The 16924-nt window shown below is 33.9% G+C and overlaps 1 protein-coding gene across 4 annotated transcripts in view; it reads right to left on the reverse strand.

Moving 5' to 3' along the window:
- Positions 1 to 1678: 1678 nt before the first annotated feature.
- WASF1 (WASP family member 1) overlaps positions 1679 to 16924 on the reverse strand; it is a 36806-nt gene continuing 21560 nt past the window's right edge. Inside the window, exons 3-9 of one of the 4 annotated variants that reach the window (XM_081141366.1) lie at positions 14336 to 14470; positions 9944 to 10097; positions 8715 to 8859; positions 7037 to 7209; positions 5275 to 5454; positions 3431 to 4059; positions 1679 to 2583 (exon numbers count right to left, since the gene is read on the reverse strand). In XM_081141366.1, the coding sequence (XP_080997492.1) occupies positions 2426 to 2583; positions 3431 to 4059; positions 5275 to 5454; positions 7037 to 7209; positions 8715 to 8859; positions 9944 to 10097; positions 14336 to 14470 (1574 nt within the window). In that variant the 3' untranslated portion in view covers positions 1679 to 2425. The remainder of the gene's footprint in view (positions 2584 to 3430; positions 4060 to 5274; positions 5455 to 7036; positions 7210 to 8714; positions 8860 to 9943; positions 10098 to 14335; positions 14471 to 16924) is intronic. The other 3 variants (XM_081141368.1, XM_081141369.1, XM_081141367.1) reach the window with 3 other exon arrangements.

Raw genomic sequence — 16924 nt, forward strand, 5'->3', positions numbered from 1 at the left:
TAGCTACGCCTTTTAACCATAAGTACACTTAAAAGAAGACAAACTTTAAACTATGCCATATTTTCTTGAGTTAAATTCAACACTATACAATTTTGTAAGGTTGGAAAGAAACCTCAAATGGCTATGCGATCTGTTGTTCTAGGGAAAGCTACCAAAAGAATGAAGCAAATCTTTTTCTTTAATAGAGCTATTAGGAAATGGGTGTTTTTTTTAATGTCCAAACTGTATTGCTACAATAGAACTTAGTTTACCATTCCTATTATACAAGGATTACAAGTCATTAGTTATCTGCCTAAATAACCCCCAAATTAACAAGTTACCAATGGCTGCATGTATCAGCTATCTATTGTATTGCCACAATAATGCTATGTAAAATAACCCACCCCAAAACTTAGGTGTAAGACCACAAGCACTTACTTTTGCTTATGAGTTTATAGGTCAGCTGAACAGTTCTCTCGGGCTGGGCTAATCTTAGCTAGACTTGCTCATCTGTCTGTAGTCAGGAGCAGGTGAGCTGGTGCTTGGCTGGTCTAATATGGCCTCACTTGGGACAGGTCTCTGCATGAGGTTTCTGATCTTCTAGCAGGCTCCTGAGCCTACTTCTGCCACATGTTTTTGGCCAAAACAAGTCTCTCAAGAGTGTGGATTAGAGCCCTGGGCGGGTAGCTCATTTGGTTAGAGCATCAACCCGATACACCAAGGTTGCGGGTTCAATTCCCCGACAGGGCACATACAAGAATCAACCAATGAATGCATGAGTAAGTGGAACAACAAAAATTGATGTCCCTCTCTCCCCCCACATCTAGAATCAATAAAAATAAAACATTTAAAAAGAGAGTGTGGATTAGAACCCATCTCTTGATGGGAAGAGTTGGAAATTACATTGCAAAAAGGGGAGGTACAAGCAAGGATAAAGATCGCAGTCACTTTTTAAAAAAATTTTTTATTTATTGATTTTAGAGAGAGAAAGGAAGGGGGAGGGAGAGAGTTTGATTTGCTGTTCCACCCATTTCTGCATTCATTGGTTGACCCCTGTACGTGCCATGATCGGAGATCGAACCCACAACCCTGGTGCATCAGGACAGCACTCCAACCAAACTACCAAAACCTCATTTAGTCTTTTCTTCACAGTAAATAATCTGATATTAATGCTGCTTCCCTCTACCTCTGAATCTAGACTGTATAAACATTCACAACTCATTTTATTATTGCAAAATATAATTTCAAAAATGATATTAAACTGAAGTAAAGGTGTGATGAAATTAGTAAGTTAAATTTTAATTTAAGAGCATAAGGAGTTGAAAAATACTGATTTTTGTGACCTAGGGAAAAAATGATATAAAAGTTACCTAAACACTAGACAATATGAGCCTGTACAATTAGGAAATTACATATCATACGTGGATTTTTAAAAGTTGTCATCCAAAGATGTTTTTTATTGATTTTTAAAGAGAGAGGAAGGGGGGAAAGAGAGAAACATCAATTGGTGGCCTACCGTTGCATCCTGATCAAGATCAAACCTACAACCTAGGCGTGCGCCCGACCAGGAATCGAACCCGGAACCTTTTGGTGTGTAGGATGAGGCTCCAACCAACTCAGCCACCCAGCCAGGGCCAGAAGTGGATTTTTAAATCCCCATTGACTCTCTAAGTATTAAAGGACTACTTTATATTATTTTATAAACTTTCAGAAATAGTTTTATTCAAAGAGCAACACCCATGAACCTTTAAAATGAACCATTTATTAAATCAGACTGTTATTCTTAACAGTTATGTAAGTTACATGTATGTTTATGTCAGAGTATTTCACATGGAAATCTTTTAAACTCTTACAGGCAGGCAAAATTGTACCACACAATATATAAGTGGGAAGGGGTACTGCTAAACATTCAAATAAGGCAAGTATTTAAAAACAATAAAACAATATTTTTAAAAAATTCAAGCATTCCTTTAAGAGAATTCAATACTACAAGCTAAATGTACTTTCTGAGTGTATTCATATAATCAAGTCAGTGTTTCTTCTTTTAAAACATCAAGAAATGGAATAAGGCTCATTAATAGATACAGCTGCCCTCAAGATTTCAATCTCAGTTGCTTTCCTTAAATTAAAATTCACAAAGTGCACAATTAAGATATATCAAAAAACTGAATCTGCTACTCTAACAGCTGTCCATGCTTAATACTTAGTGGTTTATTTGACCAAATTATGTCTTTTCAGGGAAAAATAAAAAAGATAAGCCACTGTAAAACATTTAGTTGAAATGTATGCTAATATTTTTCTTAGAAATCAAAAATTATGGAGGAAAAAGGGTTATTTATCTTAAGGAAAAGAAAGCAAAACACTGGAATGACCAAACATTTTCAAAGAACAAGCACCACAAAGGACATTTGCATTCAGTTTTGTAATATTTATCAAAGCGTTTTTCTTACTCCAACCAATCTACTTCATCAAATTCTGAATCATCTTCTGAATCACTATATTCCACAGCAATACGGCGGGACAGGATGGTGGCGACATCATTTTCAATGCGTTCATGTTTAGCTTCCTGTTCACGCTGCTCTTCTACTTTTCGTAGCTGAATACCTAATATAGTAAATCAAACCATTCATTGTAAACCAAAATACTAAATACTAGATATTATTAATCTTTCTGAAAATCAAATACACATGAGAAACACTAATAGAAAAATAAAAAGCAGTATCTATTAAAAAGATCTTAAAAGAATCATATTTAGAGAAACATTTCTTCATTATGTTACCTGTGATATTAGTTGGTGGAACTTACCAGACATCCCAGTGGATATCTACAATGTATTAAACCATCATAATTTACTGAGCCTCCCTGCTCATCAAATCCTAAAAAGTTAATCAGATGATACTTTACTTCCTTACTCTCGGGTCACATAAAATAAACATTGTTGACTATATTTTCTAAGGCTTTATTCTCCCTGGCACTTGAGGAAAAGGCACTCGCCCCTGGTATATAGTAGGTGCTTTGGATGTTGGCAGAATAAGTGTATGAATATGTCAGGTCTTTTTTGTATTACGGAGGGAGAAAACTTAATCCTTTAAAGTGTCACATAGCTTTAACGCTGAAGGAAATATAGTTTTTTAAGGAGTTAATATACATATTAAACATAATATAAAGGGTTTTAACTAATTTTCTTTAATGTTCAAGTCTGATACTTCTAATTTCTCATTCATTCAATATACATTTTAAGAATCCCTACTGAATATGAAAATGATTAAATGTGATATATTTTCTTGAAAATGACTTAAAATATAAGTTGGACACAGCTTTACTTTCTAAAGATCATTTGTGCAAAAACATAATTTAAAATTTTATAAACGAGTAAAGCATTATTGTTCAAATACTTAGAAAGTTTCTAATGGTACAATAACAATGCTTTTAATGACCCTGAGAAGATTACCTTTTCGTATTGCTTCCAGAAGTACACTCCTGGCGTCACTGATTACAGGTAGGGTTGATGGATGACGCTTTGGCTCAGAAGCAGATACAACTTGTGATGGAGGAGATGGAGGCATTAATGGAACATGGGGACCTGGGGCGGCAGCTGGAGCTGGATGGAGCCCAGAGGGGGGATGAGCAAGAGCTGCAACTGTGACAGGTGACGATGGCCGAATGCCGGGGGGAGGCAAGGGAGGCGGTGGGGGGGGCGGAGGCAGCCCCTGGACTTCCCCTTGTGGGAGTGGATGAACGGGTACAGTCTCACATACTGGGGCAGCTCTAGCTACCGGTGGCGAGGGCTGTACGAGAGGAGGTGCAATTGGAGGAGGAGCTGGGTGAAGAACTCCGGGGGCGATCTGAAGAGGAGCTGGAGGAGGTGGTACTGCTGGGGCTTGCAAAGCAGTGGCTGGAGGTGGAGGTGGGGGAGGTACTGGCGGGGGAGGAGTTGAAGTCATTGAAGCTCTTAATGAAGAAGTTGACAAGGCAGATGGAAGAGGTGGCGGAGGAGGTGGGGGGGTGGGGCTCACAAACACAGGTGTCCTGCCTGTAGCTGGCGACTGAGGGCGATTTTCTATCAAACCTGTAGCAGAACTGAAATGATAAAGAGATCCTAGCAAGTTATTAAAAGAGAAAAAGTTAACCACATAAAATATACACGATGCTCAATAATTATATCAAGGTAGCTGTATTAATATGTTCCTATAGAAATGAAAAATTTTTCAGCAGTATTTAGAATGAAAGGAGAATTAAAAGTACACCAACAAAAAAATTAATAGGTGGGACTTTGGTTTGTACAATTCTAAATGGTCCCATCCTCTCTTGCAACTTTCATATCCACTCAAGTATTTTACACTTACTTTGGTAAGTAAAATGTTTAATTTTACACTGTGATATGAGTCTTTGTAATGACTCAATATTTACTATGCTACAATATTTGTAGCAATACCTGTGGCCAGTAAAATGCTGTATTTATATTAAAACTATTAAGACTCATCATATGTCATTTCAGTTAAATCAGTGACAACTAATTATAAACCACAAAAGGAAATTTATGGCCTCTTCCTTCCTGAGGATGAAACATCAAATGAGCCAGTGACAGAAGCCTGATTTTTTTTTAACTGAAAATTATAAAGCTGATCTCTCTTTCTCTTTAAAAATTTATAATTTGGATAACAATGGACAAAATTAAACTTCAAAATAGCTTTACTGAAAATACTCTGAGCAATTGCCTATTCTTTCTCAAATTCTTAGACTATTGCCCCTAATATCAAATTAACATTAATAATCACATCTTTGGTTCCCATTTTTTAGTCCCTTAACACATTACACAATTTTTAATTTGTATTAATATACAGTAAGTCCTCTCTTATCACTGTCAATAGGAGCAATGACTTTAAGTGAAAGGACGTGTAACGAAACCAATTTTACCACAGGCTAATGTAAACAAAAGTTAAGTTCCTATAGCATTTAATCAACATCAAACAACGTTGAATAAGATGGCGGTATTCAAGGACCCACTATACTGCACATCTTGTGCTTAATAACAAAGCTATAATGAAATAAAATGCACTTTAATCTCTAAAGTACATTCTCATTAGTTGTATTTTCCCAAGAGAATGCGTCAGCTCTTATCAGAGGCTGGAAAGTCACTTCCTACAGGCCAAATCTGCCCCACTCCCTGTTTTTGCAAATAAAGTTTTGTTGAAACACAAACATATTCATATATTTATGTATACAGTCCACAGCTGCTTTCACGCAACAATGGCAGAGTTGAGTAGTTGTGACACAAACATATGCCCAGCATACCTGATACAGGTGGGTATGGGTTTGGTATCTCCTGCTCCATGCATTGGTGGAGGTGGAGGCGGTTCATGTGGTCTGACTAAGACCCTTTCCTCAGCTCTAGTCAGAAGCTCACTCATCTGACTAAATGGCAAGGCAGAAAGTGAGTAAGATCCATCCATATGGTCCACATATGTCTGAGGTCTAAAAAAAAAAACACAATCTCAGTATATTTTACTTGAATTATTGGTGAAGAAAAGTGTTTTACATGAGATAAAGTTTATCCTTTGAATGCCAATATTTTAACCACCTTTAAGAAACTTCTTTTAGAAATTCATTACATTCATCCTGCTTTTAAAACAAAAAATGCTATTCACAATGCAAATTTTCCTTGCTGATTCAGGTTCATTATGATGACCTCCAGTTATTTTATAATTCTATAATATAATACTAACTCACTTTACAAGGATAAAAAGTATTACACATATAATCTTATAAACAAGAAAATAACTTTTAGCAAATTGTATTCAAAGCTATCTGCCTCTATTTCATTTTTTTCTTTACAATAAGATGCCAATGACAAAAAGTTAGAATATAAAACCTAGAATTTTCTATCACCAGGATATCTTGTTGCTCTCTTAAACCCAAATGACTTCCAAATGCCTTATACCCAAGGAAAAAGGGCCTCCCTGATACTAGCACCAGACATGATTAACTACATCATTTTTGTCTTTTTGGTGTTTTCAAAGGCATTAGGGTACTCAGCAGATAGGATGTTGAGTAACAAAACAACATGTGACTTAAGATCAGATTTAAGAAAAATTTTAGATACCCTGAGCATATGAAGACAAAAATATTTACTAATTGTAAATATGCTGGGGACAAACTTGGATTTTAAAAATGTACACAAAGCAAGCTAGGAATATTGTATGTATACTGCTGGGTCAGCTAAATACCTCAATTACTTAACAATAGTAGAAATAAATGTTTGCCTAAAGATTAATTTTTTTTTAAATCTCAATTCTTTCAGTAATGCACATAAACAGTGTCTTACATGTATATTACTCCTAAAATAGGCCAAAATATTTCATACTTATGGCCCAATAATTTACATGTATTATTCAAAAGAAAACCTTAAGCTCTTTTCCATTAAAAAATCAATAACTATAATATATATATAATAATATCTATATAATCAATCAACTATACAAAAAGAAATTTCTTCACAGAAAGCTGCTAGTATGTTTCTTAGTGTCGAGTATTACTTATATAGGGCCCCTAACCATGGAGAAAGGAGAAGGACCTATTCTATATTTTTGCAAAAGGGGATGAGTAATTTTGTCATAAAGTCTTGATAAGTCTGAGTGAGAGATATGGCACAGAAAGGAAGTCAGAAAGAAAAAGGAACAAAATATAACCCTTTTTCAACTCCTATTTTATATATATAGTGAGTCAATAATAGTTCAAAAAATATTCTAGCAGAGTCTGCCTGAAATATTGAGAGGAAGTTGAGACTTTATTCAAAGGCTAAAACAACCCTGAAGATCATCTCCTCAACCACCTTTTTCTAAAAATGGCAAAACTAAAACCACAGTATGAAAACAATCTGTCCAAGATCAGACTTCAGTAGGCTCACAGTGGTCAGGGTTTCAAAACCATCTCTATGCTTATAGTAGGGTCTGCCAGTTCAACAGTTCAGGACCTAATACTTATAGGTATAGATATTAGAAAGAAAGCCAGTATTTTGTCATTAATTTTGTTAAAAAACAAACAAAAGAAAAGAAACCTTGTTTCAAAATGAGAGGCTGGGCCATTAGCAACTTCAATATGCTTATGTAAGAGATTAGCATCATCTTCAGCCAGCTCTGGACCTTGGGCCAGCTTCTGCCATTCTCTCCGCCTGTCATGAGGTGCTCTTGGCACTTTTTCTGGTTCATGAGGACGATCTAGATTTTTCTGCTATAACAGATGTATTGAAACAAAGCCAAATGCTAAGTGCTAAGTTTTTAAAAAGAGGTTATAACAATCAAAATAAAATTCTAACATCAATATTAAAAAAGACAATGTCATCATAATATAGTAAAAGTAACACAGAGACAGTTCATTTGTACATTCAGAGTTAAACCTTAGCTAGTTTGCTTGTAATCCAGTTTCTCCTCATGTTTCTTTAACCTCTAATTGGAATTGATGTACCAGATAAAAACAGTATGCCTAAGTAATAAAATTTGAGGTCATAAAGCCCTTTCAGATGAAAAATGATTCACCAATTCTGCTATAACATCTATTAGTTTTTGCTATAATGAGTGAAATTTCTACCATTAATGGCACTGTCTACCTCTAACCAAAACCTGAAAATTTACTAAGGTTATGTTATCTGGGAATTCACCAACTGGCCAGCTAATACATTAGAAAAAATCCAGTTATCCAATTAACCTATTATAACTGTGTCACTCAACAGAAAACAGAGTTTTTGAAAAATAAAACAAGAAGTGATTTAAATTGTGAGAGAAAGCATAGAAACCTCTAGAGTAGGTACAACAAAGTCAAATGTCCAAAGGGGCCAAGAAAATAACATACAGAAATGAAGAAAGTAAGGTATAAGATGGGGAAGGCAGTAAACTACACAGGCATGTCTATTTAAGACATTTCAGGTCAAAAATTTTAAAACCACTGTGGTTGTCAAACAAAACATTGCTTGCAGGTGTAATCTGGGCTGCCGGTCACCAGTTTGCAAACTCTAGCCAGAACACTGGGGTGCTGCCTAGTGAAGAAGAGAGTAACAGGAATGCATTACAGAGAGCCAGGGGTGGAGGGGAAAGTAGAGAGAGCTATAGGAGAAACAGAGGGGTGATGAAGACAGACTTTGCTTGCTTCGTAATTCTACCTAAATTCAACACTGCTTCCTCCTTTCTGCATTTCTAGTTATCATTAACAAGGAATAAAGTAAATCCAAGTTAATTTTATCAGAAAATGGAAAATGACAACATAGCAGGCAGATGACAAGAATTTACTGAGAATATGATTACCTTTTCAAAACATTTAGGATATGCTCTATGATTAAAAATATTAGCTTAATCTCCTTTACCAATATTTGCACAATATTCCTTTGTTCCTTCTTACTACAATGCCCTTCTCTTCCCTGGCCCACTTAATTCCTATTTGTTGTTCAAGATACATTACAAACTTTGTTGGAAGCGTTTACCAACCCTGTCCCCTGTTTAAATCAAGTGCTTTTTTTGTGCATACCTCTGTTATGGCACTTATCACATCATCATATTACAATAATATAATCACATCTATGTATAATAATCCAATGATAATAATCTAATCTGCTCAGATTAGACCATGATCTTTCTGCATGATTATAAAGACTTCAGTTAATTATTTGGACCCAATAAAATAAAACTGTACAGGACTAATAAAGTTCCATATATACAATAAAACACAAATACGAGAAAACTAACTTCAATATTTTGAATCTCTTGTAATACCTTCTGCTTCCTCTTTTCCTTCCTCTTATCCTCTGTATCTTGCAACATTTTTTCTTTCCATAGATCAAAGAAATATGAAGGATTGGTATAAAACTTCAAACCTTCTTTACCATCATCTCTGAAATATAAAATATCAATTAAAATATGTATTAGTAAGACTTAGGTATCAGAATATAAATAGTTTTACTGAAAAGTTTTTTCTCTTACATTAATAAAATATAGCATGTGTAAAAATAGCGGGAAAAAAATTAGACTACTGCACCAATAGAACACTTCTCACAAGTCAGAGAGGAAACTAAGAAAAATGGAAAACTGGATATTTTTCAGAGTTGGGGTTAATAATTAAAGTACAGCTGGACAATTTTCATCCCTAATTTCTGGTGAATACCAAGTTTTCTAAAAGTCCTTAGAGAAATTCCAATAATCAGAAATGTGTCTGCCAAAGATAAAAGCCTGAAAGGACAATAATATCAGTTAGAATAGAGAAATTAAACAGGGTTTTTGCCAATACTCTCATTTACTTATATTATCTTACCAAATCTAAAAAACATCACCTAACAGTCATTCTTGTAGTAACACAGTTATTTACATCCAAATGCTTCACATACTGACAAACAGTTTCAAATAAGCACCTGAATAACATTTTATTCAGGATGTGTTATGCATCTTAAATTACCTCTTCAGCAAATCATGTGAAAAGACTCCAAAAAGAGGCTGAATAATTCCAGATTTTATTCTAAATGGTAAAATACATTTTAAAAACAAATACTACATACTCATTATGTAAATTTAATGCATATAGATCAAGAGTACATGGGACAAGCAAAAATAATATTTATTTTTTAGTGTGGTAGAATTTTGAGCTCTTTATTTTTTATTTTCCATCTAATTAGAAATTAAATTAAAAAGGCAATAATTCCTTGGCCCTTCACAGTACTAAGTTTGCCGCTGGCTTTTCTTATTAATACTTGTAAAAACAACTCCCATGAATTAGTCTTGTCTTTTGTATGCCAGAACTAGGGGAAATCAGTGAGTAAAGCAAATGTTTTCTAAAAGTGGTAGATTATAAGGGTTCTCTGTATCGGGCAGGAGCCCAGTAAAATAAAGAATGTGGGGCTTTAGCAGTTAAAGGTAGACTGCTACCTATGTGAACCTGAAGCCTGCGATAAATAACCAGCCTTCTTATTTCTTAGCCTACTGACCTATAAGGAGTGAGTATATTGAGAGGTGGAGGCTGTTCACAAACATCGTATGTCTCCTGTAACGGAATAGGCAAAGTCTTGCGGTCGAAAAGCTGCTGATCTTGAATTGTAGAACTTCGGAAAGCTTTTCTCATTGTTATATCTTGCAAAGACACTAAAACAAAAACCAACAATGTATTTTGTTTATTTTACTAAGATGATTTAACATAATAAATTCACACACTATATTTGTTTAAAAGTCAGCATGGCTCAAGAGGTTGTGACTGCAGTGACTTATGAATCAGGAACCACATTTTAAATGCTCTATCATTATATCCCATATCATTTTGTGCCTAATTTTCCCTGTCGGATGGGTTTTAATATAACTTTTGATTTCTAAGGATCAGAAGGCTCTAATGACACCTGAAGCATTTCTGAATTTCCCAACAAATACACCTTTTTTTCTTCTCCATTTGCCATCCCCTCTCCTTATTTAGCCCCTCAACATACATTCTCTTCTTCCTTTTTTTCTAGAGCCTGTTTTGCCATCACCCTTTATTAGTTTTATTTAGCTTATACCAATAACACTGAAGGAATTACTTAATTATCAGTAGCAGTCTGGGCTAAATACGCTTTGACCTCTATGCTATATTGACTATATATATTATACATATACTATAAAGTTAAAATAAACTTTACAGTAAAGAAAATACTTTCAAGTACTGGGAAACCTATATTACTGTCTATTCCACTTTAATCTTGTACCATAAGGCTCTCTACTTAGCTATAAGCTCTTAAAAACAGATTGTTTTGCACATTAGTATATCAAGTAACTAGGACGCTCTATCTCATTTTCTTTTGGACTATGCAGCATATTAAGAAATGTACCAAAATACTACATTCTCAACTCTTAGACTGACTTCTTGATATTAAAAAATTAGGTGATTATTTTACATATTTAGTATGGCTTTAAATATACAGATAAATGCTTTATACCATAGCAAGGTCAGTACTAAACAATCATAACAATTCTTAAATTATTTTTCTCCCTAAAATAGTATCTCTATCATCCTCACAAGTAAAATTCACTCAACATGACCGTTTGGATCTATGAAATAGGTGAAGCATGAGACTGCCTAAGCAACGGCCACGCCATCGCTGCATTCCCAGCAATTCCACTGCTGCACACTTGTAACACACTTAGAAACACCAAAATAAAAATCAAAGAAATAGTTTTTTTTCTCGCTATCACCAAAAAAGTAGTATGAGATATTTAATGAATACATAATGTATATGCTAGATGCTTTCATTAATTTTTAATCTTTACAATTCAATGAGATAGAAATTATTATTATATTTTTAAACATAAGAAAACCAAGGCTAGAACATATTATATAACTGGCCTAAGGCAAAATGGTTAATAATCAGTAAAGTCAGAACAGAAAACTCAAATCTGTCTGCCCTGGAGGTTGATCCTTTTCCACAATACCACGTGCTGCTCCTTCGGTTCCTGTCAGAAGTAGCCTCTGCTTCCTATAATCAAAATGGATCAATTCTTGCCACTCTCTCACCCCACTTACTAACTTTAAGTAAGCAGACAGAACCTAGTGTTCCTTTTCCCAAAACGTTGTTTAAAAGGATGTAAAGACCACGTAAGTAATAAGTACTTTTTTTATCTTCAACTCCTCTCATTTATGTCTTATTTGTTAACAGACCACTGTGACAAAGCCACTTCCAGTTGCCAATAATGACATTTAATATTATTTAAATAGTACTACAGAATACAGTAAATTAGCACAATATGCTTATAAACATAACTGAATTAAATATAATTGCACAGGTCTTTGTTTAAAACTCATTTTTTTACATATTTTCTAAATTATATTGGTAGTTCTCACCATTATTAAATGGCAATTTAAAAAAATATATTGATATTACACTCTATAATTTAGTATTGTATTCATAATGTTATCTTGTTTCAACTCTGACTTAAAAAATCTAGGTTAAATAACTTTGAAAATTCATCCAACATCCCCAAAATAATTTCAAGTTAAGTAGTTCAGCTTTTACATTCTCGATTCAAACCCACAGCTCCACAAAACTTAAAGGAAACTACAAACAATGCTGATAGCTGTTAGCACACTAGGGATTTTTTTAATCCTCACCATAGGATATATATCCACTGATTTTAGAGAGAGAGGAAGGGCGGGGAGGGGAGGAGAGGGAGGGGGAGAAACATTGTTCAACTGTCTCCCATATGCGCCTCAACTGGAAATTGAACCACCACCTTTTTTTTTGGTGTACTGAAAGATGCTCCAACCAACTGAGAAACCCAGCCAGGGCACACTAGAATTTTTTTTAAAACACTTAAACACATCTTAAGTTATTTATTGGTACCTGTATTTTCGTTTTCAATTTTAATAGGAGCACTGAGATACTGTATCTGTTAAGATTTAACAGTATTTTAAAACTAAATGTTAATTTTAATGAGCATTAATATAAGAACTACCTGTGTATCTCTGTATTATTAGATAGCATAATAAATGTTTAAGTTATTTAAAAAAGAAATTTTGGATGTAAATGATATACTTAAAGAACGGCCATAAAATGTTTTTTCACTACTATCAATAATTTTATTTCAAGAATTTCAAGAAGTATGACTAATATACATGTATATGCTTCAGAGGATACCAAGAAAAACAACGCACAGAACAGGAGAAATATTTGCATATCATATTATCTGACAAGGTACTTGGATCCACAATATATACAGAATTCTTACAACACAACAATAAAAAGAAAAATAAGCCAATTTAAAAATGGTAAAAGGATCTGAGTAGACATTTCTCCAAAAATGATACACAAATTGCTGATAAATCAATTAACCCTAGTTTTAAATACAAGCTCTACCACATCCTGCTGAGTGACTTATCTCTAAATAGCTTATAAGCTATGAAAAGATGCTTAACATTGTTAGTCATCAGAGAAATGCAAATACATTCTATAATCTGAACCAATATTGAGAATATTATGCTAAGTGAAAGAAGCCAGTCACAAAAGACCTCATATTGTATGATTCCACTCATATGAAATGTCCAGAACAGGCAAATCCATACAGACAAAAAGCAGATTAGTGATTGCTAGAGGCTGGGGGGCAGGAGAGATGAAGAGTGACTACTAATGGGTCTAGGGCTTCTTTATGGAATGATACAATGTTCTAAAATTGATTTGTGGTGATAGTTGCATAACTCTGAATATGCTAAAATCCACTGAACTGTACAATTTAATTTTAGATGGGCTAATTGTAGAGTGTATGAAATATATCTCAATAAAACTGTTTTTAGAAAAAGGTGCTATTTGGTTTTTTCCCACAGCCAGACCTATGAGTTTATTTCTTTGTGAGCAGTAGAAACTTAACATAGTATTTGCCTCTCCTTATTTAGCCATTAAATTAGGTTACATCAAAAGATGTTGGTTCAATCACTAAGACATCTATCATTACAGTCTACTTTTTGCTTTTTTCCAGTGATATTCTTTAATATACTTATTGTTCAAGTTTATATCTCTTATGTAACTTGCATTTATACTAAAAATGTTATTCAACAAAAAAATATATTTTGAAGGGTTATAAGAAATTCACACTAAATAACTCTAGGGTAAGTGAAAATTACATCCGTAATAGTTTCATTTTTCTTTAAAAAAAACACACAAAAAACAGAAAGGAGTTTGAGAAACATGAGCATTCAATGTATTCTATGAAGGCATGAAATTCTGTTTTACCACTGTTTCTAATATTAGTTTAGCCTGTAATGTGGATTTTTGTTGTTCATTTATTTTGTTTTTTTACCTGATATCCCTGGTTTAATACTTAGTGTAGAACATTTTTGTCCTACATACTGGCAATTTGTTTTTGGTTTTTTAAAAATCATTTAAAGTGGAAAGAAACATTCAAATAACTAGATCAGATTTTAGCAATTTAACATATGCACATACAAAAAGCATATTAAAAGGAATTACATTCTTCTAGAATCAATTTCAATTTACAGAGAATTTCAAGTAATTTTAAAATAATTTTTATTTCTAAGACAAGAGTATACAAATAAATTGTAAGGAGAAAAGATAGAGAATGGAGGAAAAATCTGGCTAACATTATTTTTATGTCAAAAATGTAAGAGTTATTTAATATACAAAAAGAAGAGGTCAAAAAGAAAAAATAAGTAGAAAAGAAAAGCCAGAAAAGTCATGCTAATGGCATTTATAGATAATTCACTAATTCATTACAACATGTATATCAAAGGTCATGGGTAGAAAAGACTTGTAATAAATTCATGTTTAATACTGTTCTTAAATATTTCACACATCTCACCTAACCTAAAATACATGTGAAAGAAAATATAATATGAATAAACTTACATTCTTCTTCTTTAGGGTCAAGCTGTGTGACACTAACAGATAAACGGTCCACACGTTCTTGTAATGAGTTAACTCTGAAGGAAAAACTATGTGCTTCATTGAATAATTCTCCAAATATATCTTCAGCATATTTACCTAAACAAAAATGAAACATGTACCATATAATTTAATGTGATCAGAGATAATATCCAACAATTTAACATTCAGGTGTTGTCCTGATGAATTTGGCATTTTTTGACACTAGTTTAAACTTTAAACCCTAAAGTAACCCAATTGTGACAGAGTTAGAAAACAAAGCAATTCCTGGGAAATCTAGTTTTAGGCAACTTAGGTCTAAAATGGAAATACTCTACCTACTTTATCCATATCTACCTACTTGATGAGGGTCAGAGAAGATTATGGTATGAAAGTACATACAAATAATATGTCTTATAATCCCAAATCAGCCTTCATAAAGAGAATCTACACTAGAACTGAAAGTCAGGCCAAGTAGCAGAATCTAAGATTCTTCATAAACCTAGTAGATGACCTGTTTCAGTTATGCCCAAAATATAGTTTCTGAAAATGTATGAGGTATTTTACACTCCCTCTTATTTCAGTTTCTTAAAAAATCACCATAAATCTAAAATCACTGCATTTCTCTAGTTAGGTAAATTTCTATTACTGAAAAGAAAAAGCCAAAATAATCTATTCTAAAAGGAGTTTTAGACGACCTACAATAAAAAAATATTTAAGTGTATTTAGAACATATAAACTAATGCATAATTACAACATAAAGATGAATCAATTACTATCTATACTTTTGAATAAAAAAATACCGATAGTCTTCCTAAATCAAGACATTTTAGACCCAAACATACTGTCTAAACAGTAAGCTCTATCAGGACCGTTCCTATGACAGAGAAGTACTCATTAATCTCATCAGTTTATATTTGAATAATGCTGCATTTTTCCAAAGCATTTCAATATATTATCAGTTAAATGAACAAACATTTACTGAGGGCTCACCCTGTGCCAAACCTATGACCTACTGAATACACCAAAAAAGTAAAACATAAAACTCCTGCCCTAGAAGATTTTATAATCTTTAAGAAAAAAAAATCAGAACTTTTATCTCTCTATAATAAATTAAGAAAAAAAGGATAGTTTTGTATATATTCATTCACTCATATACATTCTTTAAACCAAATTGACTGAAAATGTCTTATGTGCCAGACACTGTTCCAGACCCTGGAAATAGAAACTGATTGAAAGAAGGTCTCTACCACTGATGAGTTTTGAGCAGATATTTAAACACATAAAAAGCAATTTAATAAGTAAGTCCAAATCTTTGTTCCATCTGCTTTGAGACCTTGGCATCAATGTATTCACCTATAAAACAGGGATAAAAATATCTGCTTTAAAAAGAAGTTCTAAGATACCTCTATGGCTCACTTCTACCTCTGTGAATTTCTAAATAAACTTTCTCTCATAAGAGGCAGGAGACATAGTGAACAAAGGACCTGGTGGAGTACCTGATACAGGGTAGGAGCTCAACAATACATGGCTCTTACTATAATATGAAGAGCCACAGAGCACAGAGAAAGAAGCTGGTATAAAGTTATCCCTTTATTCAACAAATGTGAGGGATACAGAGATGGAAGACACAATTGTATCCCAAAAGAGCTTAGTTTAACACAGGGATCCTAAACATACAGTCTGAGTCTGTATATTACCTGAAATGATATGGAGATTTTTAAATGCATCTGCATTTTTCTGGAAAGAGGGCCCATAGTTCGTCAACAGATTTTTTTAAAGATTCTATGCCCCCACCACCACAAGTGTTATGTGCCACGTACCTCAGTGGATAAGATAAACACCCACCTGTTCCCTTTTCATATCCCTTCTTACTTCCCAAATTTACCTCCTCCTTCCCTCCCAGAGAGAGGTGAAAGGAAGAAAGTCTGCAATATAAAATTGATGGTGTACGTATCTGAATTTCAACTATTATACCACTTCTCTACTCAAGAACCTACAAGCTCTCATTATCTGTGAGATTAAAAATCTAAGCCCTCTCATCTAATATTCTGTGTCTTCCATAATCAGGCTCTACCGTGTTTATCCAATCATACGTCCCTTCAGTCCCTCTCATGTATTTATTCACATTTCATTCAGCAAGCCTCCTCTCATGACTTCACCTTCTCTCTCTTCTCGGTTCCCGTAACCTAAAACTCATTATTTTAGTTACACACACCTGCGCACTGTTCCGAGCGGTTTCAGTATTCACTGTATTGACTCTTCAACTAAACTGTAGCATGATCTTTTTGGACAAGAACCACGTAGTTTACTACACAGCAAGGTATTGTTAGCTCTCCACTGTCTATGTATCCAATTAGTCTTATGGAGCCAATCTATCCTTCCTCCTACCCATCTACCTTGCTACCTATTGATATCTATCGATCTGTCAAATTTTCTAAATTTTCTATGTTTGAGAACAAGAAGTAGGCTCTATGGGCTCATCTTGGCAGCATGAACTGGCAATATTCAACAAGAAAAAGGCCTTGGGAAGAAAGAATGGTAGAAGATCCTTCAGGTAATTAAGAGTCTCAA

This window comes from Miniopterus schreibersii (assembly GCF_964146895.1).
Source record: "Miniopterus schreibersii genome assembly, chromosome: 6".
NCBI lineage: Eukaryota > Metazoa > Chordata > Mammalia > Chiroptera > Miniopteridae > Miniopterus > Miniopterus schreibersii.